Raw genomic sequence first — 13,938 nt, 5'->3', positions numbered from 1 at the left:
TGGGAATCCTGATAGGCTGAGTAGAGACAGTGTCAAAATTATCAGGTAGCGAGAGGTAAGAGTAGACAGAGACAGAAAGGAAGGGAAAGCTCCCACGAGATAAGCTTGCATACCAGCATACCAGAAAACATTAGTTTTCCCTTAAAAAGATAGTAAAAAAATAATTGGGATATAAACACTCATTGTCAGTAAGTTTAAAAATGGTAGCACAATCTTAAAATAGTTTTCAAATTATGTTTAGTAGCTTCAGTTATGAGAACATAATCATAAAAGGAATAAGATATTATGAAATAAAAGCAAGCAAAAATAAAACAAGAATAATAGATATGAAGTGAATATTCTACAAATTCTAGGGATGTGATGGGATAAATCCTTGGCAGGACTCAGTCAAAGAAAGAAAGAATTAATTAAATGAAAGGTAGCTAAAAATTAGAGCTAATATTTATCACTTACTTTTATACCTAGGCATTGTTCTAAATACTTGCTTGGTATTAGTTTATTTGATCCTGAAAACACCTTATTATTATGTTTATTTTACAGATGAGGAAATTGAGGGATTGAATAACTTGCAAGGTTATAGAATGAATGAAGCAGGATCGGAACATGGGCATTCTGCCTCTAGAGTGCTCACGAGCACACTGTGCTACCTGTGGTGTTAGCCAATAACACAGAAAAGAGAAAATATTTCAAAGAGTAGATATGAGATATGATGGGTAGATAAAAGCTGAAATTACTGAGATAGAAAACCAAAAATAAGTGGAAATGATAGAAAAAACAAATAGCCACAATGAAGAGGTTTTTTGTTGTTCTTTTAAAATCCTAATAAAATAGCTAAGCCTCTAAGACTGAACAGTGGAGGGGTAGGGGGAAGCGAGGAGTGGAAATAGAAGACAAAAAATGAACAGTATTAAGAATTGAAAAGAGGAGATATAACTAAAGCTGCTATGAGTCCTTCTGATGCCTTTATGTGATTAAGGTGCCACCTTTGAGCAGATATCTTGGTGTAAATAAAAAAAATAGCCTTGAATCAGGATATATATTTCATGTACCTTGGTGTTCAGTCAGCTCACTGCCCTGGCTGGCCATTTTTGTACATAGTGAACACCCTTCTCTCTGTGGACATAACTAGATATTCAGTAGAGATGGTTAAAAAATTATGAAAATACTAAGAACAATATTTACTGCTTATTTCTTGAAATTTTAAAAGATGAAAAATGGAAACAAATGCCATATGGCTTTCAATGATGACAAATTTGCAGAATACCAACTGGAGGGAAAATCTGATCTAGTGGAAGACTCTTCCAAAGTGCTAGAAACTAGAAAAGGCTTTCAAATAAACATTCAGAATTTTTGATACCAGTTTTGAATCAAAGTAATATAGGCTTTTCCCTTTCTTTTTCTTTTTAATCAATGTGTTAATGCAAATAGTGCTAACAGGCCTGTATCAGAGTAGCAATGGCTAGAGCTGTTTCCAGACTTTATCCGATCCTTGAGGCAGCCACTTTTAGTTGTTAGCTGTTTATTTCTGGCTTTTACGTCTTTATTTCTAAGCAAATTTGTTTCTTGATTCTATAATAGACACTGCTAAGCCAAATTATATTATGACTCCCTTTATCTAAAAAAATTTTTGTTCTTAATTGGCATTAATATTTTCTTTGTTTGGTTTGCTTTTTTTGGCCTGATTGTTGATCCTGACACAGATTCCTAAATAACCCCCCATATTGTGTATTGACGTAGTAGCAAATATAGGACTTGCCTATTGTTTCTAGTCCTCTTAATGTCTTGGGTACCTAAAGTGGGAGAATTTTGTGTCCATTGTATTAGCATGCCTAAGGAGCAGAAAGTAGAAAAGTGGAAGACGAGGAAAGTTGAAGGGACAGTGGTTTACCTGTGGGAGCATAAGCAGTCTATCTGAGGCAGATAATTCCAATTCTCAAGCATTTGTTGACTCCCAACTGTGCCAGGTGCTGCAGATAACCAGGTAGTATATTGCTTGGTCGTTGACCTAGAAGAGTTGCAGAGATATATCATTATAAACAGATAATTAATTACTTGAAAGACTTATGTTCTAGCAATATAAGTATGCCTAAACTTATTTAAGAAGTAAAAAGTACAATGAATTAACAAAAAGTATGAAGAGCTAAAGAAAAAGTGAATTTGAAAAGGGTTTTAGTATTTGAATTTAAAGGCCTATGTACTATATTAAGGTGCTTGGCGTTTATTCCATTATCTAGTACAGTGTTTGTCAGAACTGTGGTGCAGGATCAGATGTTTTGTGATTTTTAAATTTTCAAGTCCATCGTGGACTAACAGTTTTGTAAAACAATAAATTTGTAAAAAAATTAAATAAAGATATAAAATAGATGTCCACAATTTATTTGTATTAAACCAACATAAGATTACTCTTTAAGATTGTTGTAAAAGTTTTAAACACTCATTTTTGTGTTTAATTCATTCTGGCTGGTAGTTCTCAGATTGGCGCTGGTCAGTGGACCACACTTTGAGTAGTCTTGATTTCCTTGATGATACGGGGTCTTTGCAGGGTTTTCAACAAAGAATGGCATATTTATATTTGTGTTTAACATGTTTTTTTTGACAGTATAAGTGATAATTAGTTTCAGGCCAGAGGGCTAGAAGCCAAGGAACCCTGGAATCGTCCTCATTGAACGGCCGCTTGAAATGGAATAGAAAGTGAAGTTTACTTTCTTTATATTAATAATTCATGTAGAGAATAATTCTTTCAAAATGCTATAAGCTTGTAGGCGGAGTCTATATTTCTTTTAGTTACTACATAAAGTAGGTACTTTAAAAAAATGAATGAATGGGTCAGAGAGGTAAGGCAGAATCAGGAAAGTAATGTTTAAAACTGTCATCTTTTAATATTGTCTAGATGAAAACTTTATTTGAAGTTCATTTCTATGATTGCTTTAAAAAGCAATAAAATAAACTTTGGATATTTTTTCCCACCTTTTCCCAGTGAAGATTATGGTTATTTTATGTTATAAGGGGTAATGAAAGTCCAGGAGACTTAAGATAATCCATAATATTATGTGAAAACTAGAATTATTTTTATACTTTTATATCCTTGTTGTTATTAAATATAAGCATTTAAGACTCTTTGCAATAATTTTGAAAGTTATCTCTAAATCTTCCCATAGAATGAAGACCAGCAAGAAGTGATTCTTGTCAGAACAGATCAGTCTGGGAGAGTTTGGCCTGTGAACACACCAGAGAAACCTCTGGAATCTAAAGGAGGAAGACGGAAGAGACAGATGGTATGTTTCAGATATTTTTTAAAATTCAGAATTCCTTTTTTCCCCTTGGGGCTTTCTTTGCATCAGGCTACGTACTTCAAAATATTTTATGAAAGGTCTCTGTATAATGCAAATATTAGAAGGCAACAAATTATGTTATTACTCTTATTCTTACTTAAATCCCCTTGCCTTTTATAAAATGGAATTTAATTCAACTACAGTTTTCAAATAACTGGTGAACATTGACTGTTTAAGGGAATTTTAACTTCAGTGTACATTTCTTTGATGTTGTTTTTAGCTTCTTTTTATATACTTACCATAGCTTTTACTGTTAGGGAAAACCCTAGTCTCTCAGACCTGTTATCTGTATTAGCTAATTTGAGACCTGGTGGTGGGATATCCATGTCTTCATTATGTAGTTGCTGTGATCCTTTATAAACCTAATTTTCTTTTCCATCTTTTACTCTAGCTATTAGTTTTTAGCACTCCATTGACGCGCTTGAGATGGCAAAAGCAATGTATCTAGTTTTCCCAAACTAGGTTTTTTGTTTAGATTTCTAAGATCAGACAAGTGGTGATTTGGTCCGCAGAAGATTAGTTCATGCAGAATTTTTCTGTCAGGTGTTTATTATTTGCTTGTTGAGTGCCTATGTTGCCAGAGGTAGTAATGGACTCATTCAACAAATAGGCCTGGAATAGATAGCTCTTCTAATAAATGCGAGGTCTAGGGGTTTGAAGGGTTATGTGGCAGGAGAATAGTCAAGGTTTGAATTATATTGAAATGACAGGACTGGCTAGGGGTTCACAGATGCATTGCCAGATAGCATCAAGGGCTCTCTCTCTTTTTTTTTTTTTTTCTTAATATATTTTATTGATTTTTCACAGAGAGGGAGAGGGATAGAGAGTTAGAAACATCGATGAGAGAGAAACATAGATCAGCTGCCTCCTGCACACTCCCTACTGGGTATGTGCCCACAACCAAGGTACATGCCCTTGAAGGGAATCGAACCTGGGATCCTTGAGTCCACAGGCCGACGCTCTATCCATTGAGCAAACCGATTAGGATCAAGGGCTCTTTTTGAGTTGCCTGCTACCAGGCAATCTAGGTATAGGAATAAAGAGGGTAGACATACTCGTTCAGGACTGAGGTTTGCTTTTTGGGTATAATGAAAGTATATCAGAGCCGGACATTAAGGGTCTGGAGCTAGAGAGTGACTGAAGTCATGGATATGAGATTTAAGCTAGTGAAGACAGGAATAGTTGGGAAAAAATATTGGGGATGTGGTTCCAAGATTTCAAAGTAGTTAAAGAGCAGGTTTTATTTGTATAAAGGAATGTGAAACTAGTATTGGAGAAGGGGGTTGATTTTGGAGGAAATGATAGCCCTATTATTTTTCACATGTAGGTATAGAAACAACTGATAGGAAAAACTTGGGATTGATTTAGATAAGAATCAGAATACCAGCTTGTTTCTGATAGAGCTGTTTGCAGTGGGTTTGCTAATACCTCTATTTTAAATATGCTTACTTGCAATCTGGATAACTGCAGACTTCCCTCCACAGGGGTAGGTAGTTGCTACTACAGGGAGAAGAGCAGAGAGGAGAGGAGGGATAAAACAATTCTGCCTTTTCCCCCAAACTCAGAAATCAGAGAATGTCATGTCTCCATTCCTGGGGAAGAGGAAAGGAAAGGGGCAGAAAAGTAGGGATTATTTTTCTAATGGGAATTCTTCCACGTGGAGGCAAGTAGACTAGGGATTAACTGGAAGGAAAGATTGTGACACGTAGTGGGATTTGTACATTTAATATCAGATTTATAAGTAATTTATTAAAATGCTTGAGAAATTCATGTTTTCACTAAGTTAATAATGTTCATTTTGCCATAGGCTTCAACCCATGAGGAAAAAGAAAGGGTCAGATACTTTCATGATGATGATAATTTAAGTCTAAACGATTTAGTCAAGAATGAGAAGATGGGAACAGCAGAAAATCAGAACAGACTTTTTATGAGAATGGCATCTAAGGTAAGCTATATTCCTAGGATACCTTTGAATTTTGAGAAGCTGGTTACTCAGTAATGATCTACGTTTTAGGCAGAGCTGGTTCTTTCTAATCTTGATTTATTTTTATTACATTAAAACCTGTGTAAGACATATTAGGGATATGCATTTTGGAATTGATTTGATTGGGAAATATATTTAGGATTTAGTTTGTTTTTAATTAATAAACTCTGATTTAATTTTTTAATATATTCCCTAAAATTTTTAATTACATATTTGATCTACCATTTTAAGGGAAAGTTTTGGGCCAGAATTTTATGTTGATAGTGTGCAGCTAGCCTGTTTTATCCTAACGTTCCTCAATTCTTCATAATTATGCCAGAGGAGTATATTTGGTGTAATATATTATAGATTATAGAGAAGACATCTTGGAATAATTTTGTCTATTTATATGAAAATTTTATATTTACATGAAAATGTATATTAATACCTAATTATGGATAGTAGGATAAATTTTTGTTTCAAATAGTGTTTTTTTGTTGCAGTTTCTATTATAATTCTTACCAAACACTACCATTAAAATTCTCATATAAAAGAGAAGCATAACCCTGGCTGGGTTGCTCAATTGGTTGGAGCACCATCCCATACACCAAAACATTTCTGGTTCGATTTACGGCCAAGGTGCATACTTAGGTTGTGGGTTCGCTCCCCATATCGGGGTGGGTGTGGGAGGAAACCCATTGGTGTTTCTCTATCACATAGATATTTTCTTTTTCTCTCCCTCTTCCCCTCTCTTAAAAATTTTTTTAGTAACAGCATATCCTCTGGTGAGGATTAAAAAATAAAGAGAGAAATATTTAAACTTAGCCCTGTAACAAGGTTTGACCCCACTGGAAAAATTCAGTTCACTGCCTGTATTTGCAAATAAAGTTTTATTGTAACACAACTATGCACATTTGTTTACATGTAGTCTGTGTTTGTTTACACTCTATAATGGCCAGGTTGAATAGCTGTGACAGAGACTTTAATAGCCAACAAAGCTGATAATATTTATTATCTGGTCCTTTACAGAAAAAATTTGCTCATCCCTGCTTTATGATACCTGTGCTTACTATGTGACGGTAGAAGTTTGAACTAGGTATTTAAAGGACATGAGGGAGACTTTGTACTGTACCTTTTCAGACTTAAAAACAACAACAAAAAAAACGATTGAACATATTACCTGGTGAAAAAAAGTAACTTAATGAAAACTAGAATGGAGGTGACCAAGGCATCTGAGTGTGTATGTGTCTGTGGCGGGGAGTAAAACAAACTTGGGTTTAAATAGAAATGGTCATTCTTCCCATTACATGAGGATTATTTTCTCTCTATTTTGGAGAAAGTACTAGAAATCGTATAGGGTCTGGAAATTCAATGTGTAAAGAAAGATATCATAAAATTAAAGAATATTCAGTTCTAGAAAGGGACTTGACTAATCTTGCTAACCTTTCACATTTTACTGATGGTGAAAGTAAGACTCTGAGATAATGAAATGGCGTATGCAAGGCTAAGTAACTTTTCCACGATCCCATAACTAATGATTTGCAAAAGCCTGCACCGTAAGCCTCAACTATTAACTAACTCCAAGGTCAGCTTTTTTTCGTTAAACAGCACTGCCTTTCAAATGACTCAGGCTAATGGATGGTTGTTGATTGTTGCCTAAATTTAATTGTTTTTGTATAATTTCCGTGTGTCATTTGTTGGTATTTTGGAATAAGTGGTATGTGCTTTGCTCTTTCTTAAAATACATTCTACTGACTCCAACATTCTTTAAATATAAACTCTTCCATTTAAAATCTAAGACGTCAGTGTTCCCTTGGCAACGTAAACTTGGGCACATCTTTGTGAGATCTATATACATCTTTCCTCATTAATTTTGTTAGCACTGTGGGCAGTAATTTTATACTTTTTGTTCTGATAGTGCAGTAAAAATGGACTGGAGGGGAAGGAAAATGGAAGGTACAAGAAAAGGAAGAGAAAGACTTAAAGTAATTAGGGTTTTATCTTGAATTGTAAGAAAACAAGATTTATTTTCTAATAAAAGATGCTTGTATTTCTATTGATAGTTTTATTTTTCTGAATTTGTGTCATTCAAGGCTTGATATATTTTCTTATGGAAGTAGTCTTTAAAGTTTACAAGTACATATTTTCATCAAGAACCTAAATCCTTTATTTTTTTATTTTTAATTAACTGAAATATTAATAATAAATCTTGAGATTAAGTGACACACCTTTCTTGAAAGCATGATTATACAAAGGTAAGGAACATCAAAATTGCCAACTTCTTTCGTTGCTTCAGTTCTCTTATAACCATTCTATTCTCAGAATTTGAGGGGCTGGAATTAGAAGGACAGTTTCAGTTTTGATAAAACTTTGATTAAAATATTACCATAAAAGTTGAAATACTTTTGTAAGAATTAGACTACAATCTCTCTCATTGTTGGCAATCTTTGTGTAATAATGCAATATTCCTTAAGTAGATTTATTACAAATAAATTGTTTCTGCATAATGCTAAAAAAGCTTTCAGTTTTCATATAATTTTTTTAAAAAAAATCTTTTTATCGATTTTTAGGGAGAGAGGAAGGGAGAGAGAGAGAGAGAAACATTGATGTGGGAGAAACATCATTAATTAGCTGCCTCCTGCATGCCCCCGTTTGGGGATTGAGCCCATAACCAAGACATGTGCCCTGACTGGGAATCATACCTTGATCTCTTGGTTCCTGGATCGACACTCAACCACTGAGCCACACCAGCTGGACTAATTTTTTTTAGTATCATATTATCTATATAATAAAAGCCTAAGCAACCATTACTGTGGAACAACCAGTCACTATGATGCTCACTGACCACCAGGGGGCAGATGCTCAATGCAGGACTTGCTCCCTGGTGGTCAGTGCGCTCCCACAGGGGGAGCACTGCTCAGCCAGAAGCTGAGCTCATGTCTGGTGAGTGCAGTGGGGGTGGCAGGAGCCTCTTCCGCCTCTGTGGCAGCGCTAAGGAGCAGCAAGCTGAGTGGTAAGGAGCAGCGAGCAAGGGGTCCTGGACTGTGAGAGGGGTCCTGCCCCCCAGTGCATGAATTTCGTGCACCGGGCCTTTTTTTTTTTTATAAGATGCCACTTCGTTATAATTCAGATTTTTTTTTAACTCAGACATCAAAATAGGAAAACAAATTAGTTTTCATGGTTAGAAGACATTTAACCTTTTTGTATACTTGGTATTTAACCATTAATTCACTAACATCTCCAGTTTCCAGGTTTAATTTGGAAACTGCTACATTAAACAGAATCAAAGTAATAATTTAACTCCCTAATTCACATGGATGGTCATTATAATGAATACAAAGAACTTTCCTTGCTGTGATAATGTGATCACAATCCCTCTGGAGCAGTTTCTCAGCTGTGACATTATTGGCATTTTGGGCTGACTAACTGTTGTGGGAGGACTGTCTATTGTAGAATGTTTGGCAGCATCCCTGGCCTCTACCCAGTAGATGCCAATAGCATCCAAATCCACCCCACGTTGTGACAGACAAAAACGTCTCCAGGTATTTCCAGATGTCCCCCCAGTTGAGAATACTACTCTTGCAGAGAATAACTACTGTTTTTTGAGGTCTTGGTATATATCAGGCTCTTCACATACATTGATGCTTCTAATTATCTGACAGCGTTGGTATTAACCCCATTTAATAAACAAAAACTGATTCTCAGAGATATTCAGTAGTTTGCCTTATCCCTTTCCTGAACCTGGTACATTTTCCAAGTTTTTCCTTTATCAGATGGTGCTACTATCTAGCCTACATCAGAAAGTTAAGATTTTTCAGTGCTGCCTCTCTTGCCCTCATTTTCCACATCAAATCTGTCACCAATCTTGTCCTCTCCCGACACCTAGTCACTCCGCTTCTCTTCATTCCCACCGCTACACCAGGTCTATGAAAATAGCCTGGTAACTGGTTTGCTGGCATTTCTTCTTATCTTTTTCCAGTTCTTTCTTAACTCTGCCTCACTAAAGGCAGACTAACTGCCCCCCAACCCCACCCCCCGCAACAGTGTATATCTGATCCTCTGGCCTCTATGTTAAGACATTTCAAATGGCATTTGGTTGCTATTTAGGTTAAAGATCAGATTCTTGTTAATGGCCTAACAAGACCTGGAATGGTCTGCTCTCTTCCTCTCCAGCCTCATCTTGAATCTTGTTTTCTTTGCTTTGCTTCCTCTGTTCCAGCCATGCTGACTTTCACTCAGTTCCTCAAATATGCTTTATTTTCCGCTGCTACAAACACGTTGCACATGCTGTTTCTGCTATACCACCTTCTGTCTACTTGACTCTTCCTATACACACACACACACACACACACACACACACACACATACACATATATATATATACACACACACACACACACACACACATATCACCTTTATTATTATTCTTTCAGGAAGGCTTTTTTCATCTCTGCATATTTCATTCCTCTATTAGGATCTCAAATTGCCATCACAGCTCTAACTCGGCTTTTCTACTGAGCAACCCTTTAGTAAGCTATCTTCCTACTACTGTATAGGTCAGTGATGGTGAACCTTTTGAGCTCAGCGTGTCAGCATTTTGAAAAACCCTAACTTAACTCTGGTGCCTTGTCACATGTAGAAATTTTTTGGTCTTTGCAACCATAGTAAAACAAAGACTTATATTTTTGATATTTATTTTATATATTTAAATGCCATTTAACAAAGAAAAATCAACCAAAAAAATGAGTTCACGTGTCACCTCTGACACGCGTGTCATAGGTTCGCCATCCCTGGTATAGGTTCTATATTTTTGGGACTATGTCTGCTTTTGCTCACCATTGTATCTTAGCTATCCATTAGAGTCCTTAGCATATAAGAGCATTAAATAAATATTTGCTGTCCAAAAATCACATACTTGAGACTTGAAGTCGAAAACAAAATTACCTTTTTCACTACTATACTAACCTGCATAGAAAATTAAAATATTTTTTGTTTCTCTCAATACCCCCTGTTGTTTTGATTTTGCAACAATATTACTTTAAAAATGAGCACAATCTTTTATCTCTTAACATTGTTGACCTTTTAATTCTCAACCTTTTCCACATTTCTAGAAATATCAATGTGGTTATAACACTGAATTGCTGAGAAAAAAATTATTCAGGTCTTATCAGAGGTATGGTCATAGGGATAGTCAGATGATGGGACAATGTTCCTGGAATGTGTGGTTGATTTATAGTACACAGAATCAAGAATGATATATATTTTTATAAATTTCAAAATTAGTGATATTTTTGGAAGCTCAAATTCTTAATAGCCTGATGAGACTATGTTATACAATAAAAGCCCAGTGACTGAAACGGTGGAACAACCAGAACGACCATGGCCTCTCACCCCGGCCGGCCGCCCCCCAGCAAGCAGTTAAGGGCAATCAGGCAGGCAGGTGAGCAGTTAGGGGTGATCAGGGAGGCAGGCAGAGACGGTTAGGGGTGATCAGGCAGGCAGAGTGCTTAGGGGCGATCAGGCAGGCAGAGGCGGTTAGGGGTGATCAGGCAGGCAGGCGATTAGGGGCAATCAGGCAGGCAGGCGATCAGTTAGGGGCATCTGGCAGGCAGGCAGAGTGGTTGGATCTAACCTCTAAGAGAAGATAACAGGGAAAATGCAAATAATTAGAGGGTGAAGATTCAGTTACATATAAAAGTGCATATTCTTCTACTAATATATTTTTAGATAAGATACATACCTATTAGATAAGATACTTATCTTTTGGATAAGTATCTTAACACAATTTGGGTATGATTATGCTGGATGAAATTTAAGTTTTCTTCAGATTCTCTGTTCTGCTTCAAAGACTTTCAAAGTATACCCTTGCTGTGTTTTAAAGTTGGATTTCTTAAGTGGGAGAGGCACGCTTCAGTTTTAGAATTAGATTCACCTATGTTTGGTTCCTCTCTCTATCCATTAATAGCTGTGTGACTTTGATTGTTACTTAGTCTCTCTCAGGCTCTGCTTTGTATGACAATACAAAGGAGAATGACAATTTCTCCGTTGCAGAGATATTTGGATGGGAGAGTACTCAAAGTTTTTATTAATACTTAGCACATAGTTGATCATTGTTATGAAAAAGATCAGTTCTGATATTTTTCAAAATGTAGTATGTTATGGTAAAGATATAGTCTGAAGTTAAAATAATGATTTGTAAGTTAGGGCAGTTTACATAAATAGGTAAACCTGAAAGAATAAAGAGACATACAACTATTAATATGGAAAAAAGGAGATAAAAATAAATCCCTATTATGGACAAGAAAGCTAATGTGCTCTGGGAAATACCTAACTAATAATTGTTTTACCTGATTCTCCCAATGACTTTTTAGAAATTTTCTTCGGTTTATATTTTGTTTCATTTTCTCTAGTTTTTAAGGTAGAAGTTGACATCATTGACTTGAGGCCTTTTTTTTGTTTTCTAATACAGGTGTTTAGTGCTTTAATTGTCCCTGGGACTACTGCTTTAGCAATAGCCCACATATTCTCATATGTTGTATTTTTTTTTCCAGTTTAAAATACTTTTTAGTTTTCTTTTTGTTGTTGTTGATCAGAGAGTTATTCCGAGTGTGCTATTTCGTGTCCAAATAGTTGGCAGTTTTCCAAATATCTTGATGTTACGAATTCTAATTTAATTACATTGTGTTCAGTGTACATACTTTATGTTACTTGAATCCTTTTAAATTTATTGAGACTGTGTTACAGCCAAGAATGTCATCAGTCTTGGTAAATGTTCTTTGTGCACTTGAATGTGTATCCTGCTGATGTTGGATACAATTTCTATCAATGTCAGGTTTATAGTTTATTGAAGTTGATAGTTTATTTAAGTCTTTTATATGCTTAGTGATTTTCTACTTGTTCTATAAATTTTTGAAACAGTGGTGTTTAAATTTCTAACTATAGTTATGGATTTTTCTATTTCTCCTGCAATTCTATCAAGTTTTGCTTCATATATTTCTTAACTCTGTTATTAGGTTCATGCACTTCAGGGTTCTTGTGTCCTCTTGATGGTCTGACTCTTTCATCACTGTGAAATGCCTTTTATCCTTCACAATATTGTTTGCTTTGAAATCTACTTTCTCTGACATGAATAGAGCCACTTCAGCTTTCTTCAAATCTTTTTTTTTTTAGATATGTTTTTATTGATTTCAGAGAGAGGAAGGGAGTAGGAGAGAGAGAAACATCAGTGATGAGAGAGAATCATTGATCAGCTGTCTCCTGCACTCTCCCTAAGGGGGATATAGCCTGAAACCCAGGCATGTGCCCTGACAGGGAATGGAATGGTGACCTCCAGGTTCATGGGTTGACACTCAACCACTGAGCCACACCGACCAGGCTCATACCTTTTAAAATATCTGCTGAGATCCAAGCATCTTGCAATTGCTTTGTAGCTGATAAAAGATGGTTTTCTTTTGTTACTTAGTAGACTGAGTAGAACTTAGAACTGAGTCTAAGGGAAGTAAAACTACAAGTTAATGAGCAATTATGATACAGTGTGGTCATCATAAGACTAATGGGAGTAGAGTATTGGAGTTGCTTAGAAGATCTAGGAAAGTTATTACATGGAGGTGACAACTACATCTAAGCCTCAGATTGAAGTATGAGTAGGAGTAGAATGGCAAAATTGGTCAGAGAGTGATCCGTGCAAAGCCTGAGCACAGCAGTACTTTGCGGACTGAAATTAGAGTGGCTAGAACCTGAGTTTGTGTAGGGATGTAATCAGATGTGACTGGAGAAGTTATCAATTCCAGATCACAGAGGTTTGTAATGGTAATGGTGGCTCACTTTTATGAGTCTTTACTGTTTGCCAGGCATGTATTATGAAGATTAAGTGAGATAAACCTATTAGATAGATAATCTATACTAATAAAAGGGTAATATGCTAATTAGACCGGGAGACCTTCTGGGAGACCTTCTGGACGTCCTTCCAGACAAAGCCATGGTGGCAGGGCCTAGGCAGAGGTGGTTAGGGCCGATCAGGCCAGCAGGGGAGGGCAGTTGGGGGTGAGCAGGCTGGTGGGGGGGGCAATTGGGCAAGCAGGCCGATGGGGGGGGGGCAGTTAGGGGTGATCAGGCCGGAAGGGGGGGCAGTTGGGGTTGATCAGGCCGGCAGCAGAATGATTAGGGGCGATCAGGCAGGCAGGCAGGCAGGTGAGTGGTTAAGAGCCAGCGGTCCCGGATTGTGAGAGGGATGTCCGACTGCCAGTTTAGGCCCAGAGGGATCGGGCCTAAACTGGCAGTCGGACATCCCCCGAGGGGTCCCAGATTGGAGAGGGTGCAGGGTGGGCTGAGGGACACTCCCCCTCCCCCCCCCCCCCCCCCCCCCCCGCATGAATTTTGTGCGCCGGGCCACTAGTATTGTTATAACCATTGTAAAATGAGGAAATAAAGTAGAGAGAGAGAGCACAGACAGGCAGTAGAATTTTACCATGGTCATTCTGACTGTAGAGGTCAAGCTTTTATCCATTATGCCTTTCTGTGTTTATGATTTAGTACACCAAACCAGAGTTTGAACTTGATTTTGTTCACAGTGCAGAGCTCTTGGAGGATTTTAATCAGGGACATAGTAAAATTTGTGTTTTGTGTTAAAAGTATTACCCTGGG

At 36.8% G+C, this 13,938-nt stretch overlaps 1 protein-coding gene across 4 annotated transcripts in view; it reads left to right on the top strand.

The window, feature by feature from the left end:
• Positions 1 to 13,938, top strand: part of CWF19L2 (CWF19 like cell cycle control factor 2) — an 86,110-nt gene that overhangs the window by 45,073 nt on the left and 27,099 nt on the right. For all 4 annotated transcript variants that reach the window (XM_059707962.1, XM_059707963.1, XM_059707960.1 and 1 more), the window contains 2 exons: positions 3,159 to 3,275; positions 5,140 to 5,277. In XM_059707962.1, the coding sequence (XP_059563945.1) occupies positions 3,159 to 3,275; positions 5,140 to 5,277 (255 nt within the window). The remainder of the gene's footprint in view (positions 1 to 3,158; positions 3,276 to 5,139; positions 5,278 to 13,938) is intronic.

Source organism: Myotis daubentonii, chromosome 9, assembly GCF_963259705.1.
Source record: "Myotis daubentonii chromosome 9, mMyoDau2.1, whole genome shotgun sequence".
NCBI lineage: Eukaryota > Metazoa > Chordata > Mammalia > Chiroptera > Vespertilionidae > Myotis > Myotis daubentonii.
The sequence above is the reverse complement of the archived record's forward strand: the minus strand, read 5'-3'. Positions and strand labels throughout refer to the sequence as shown.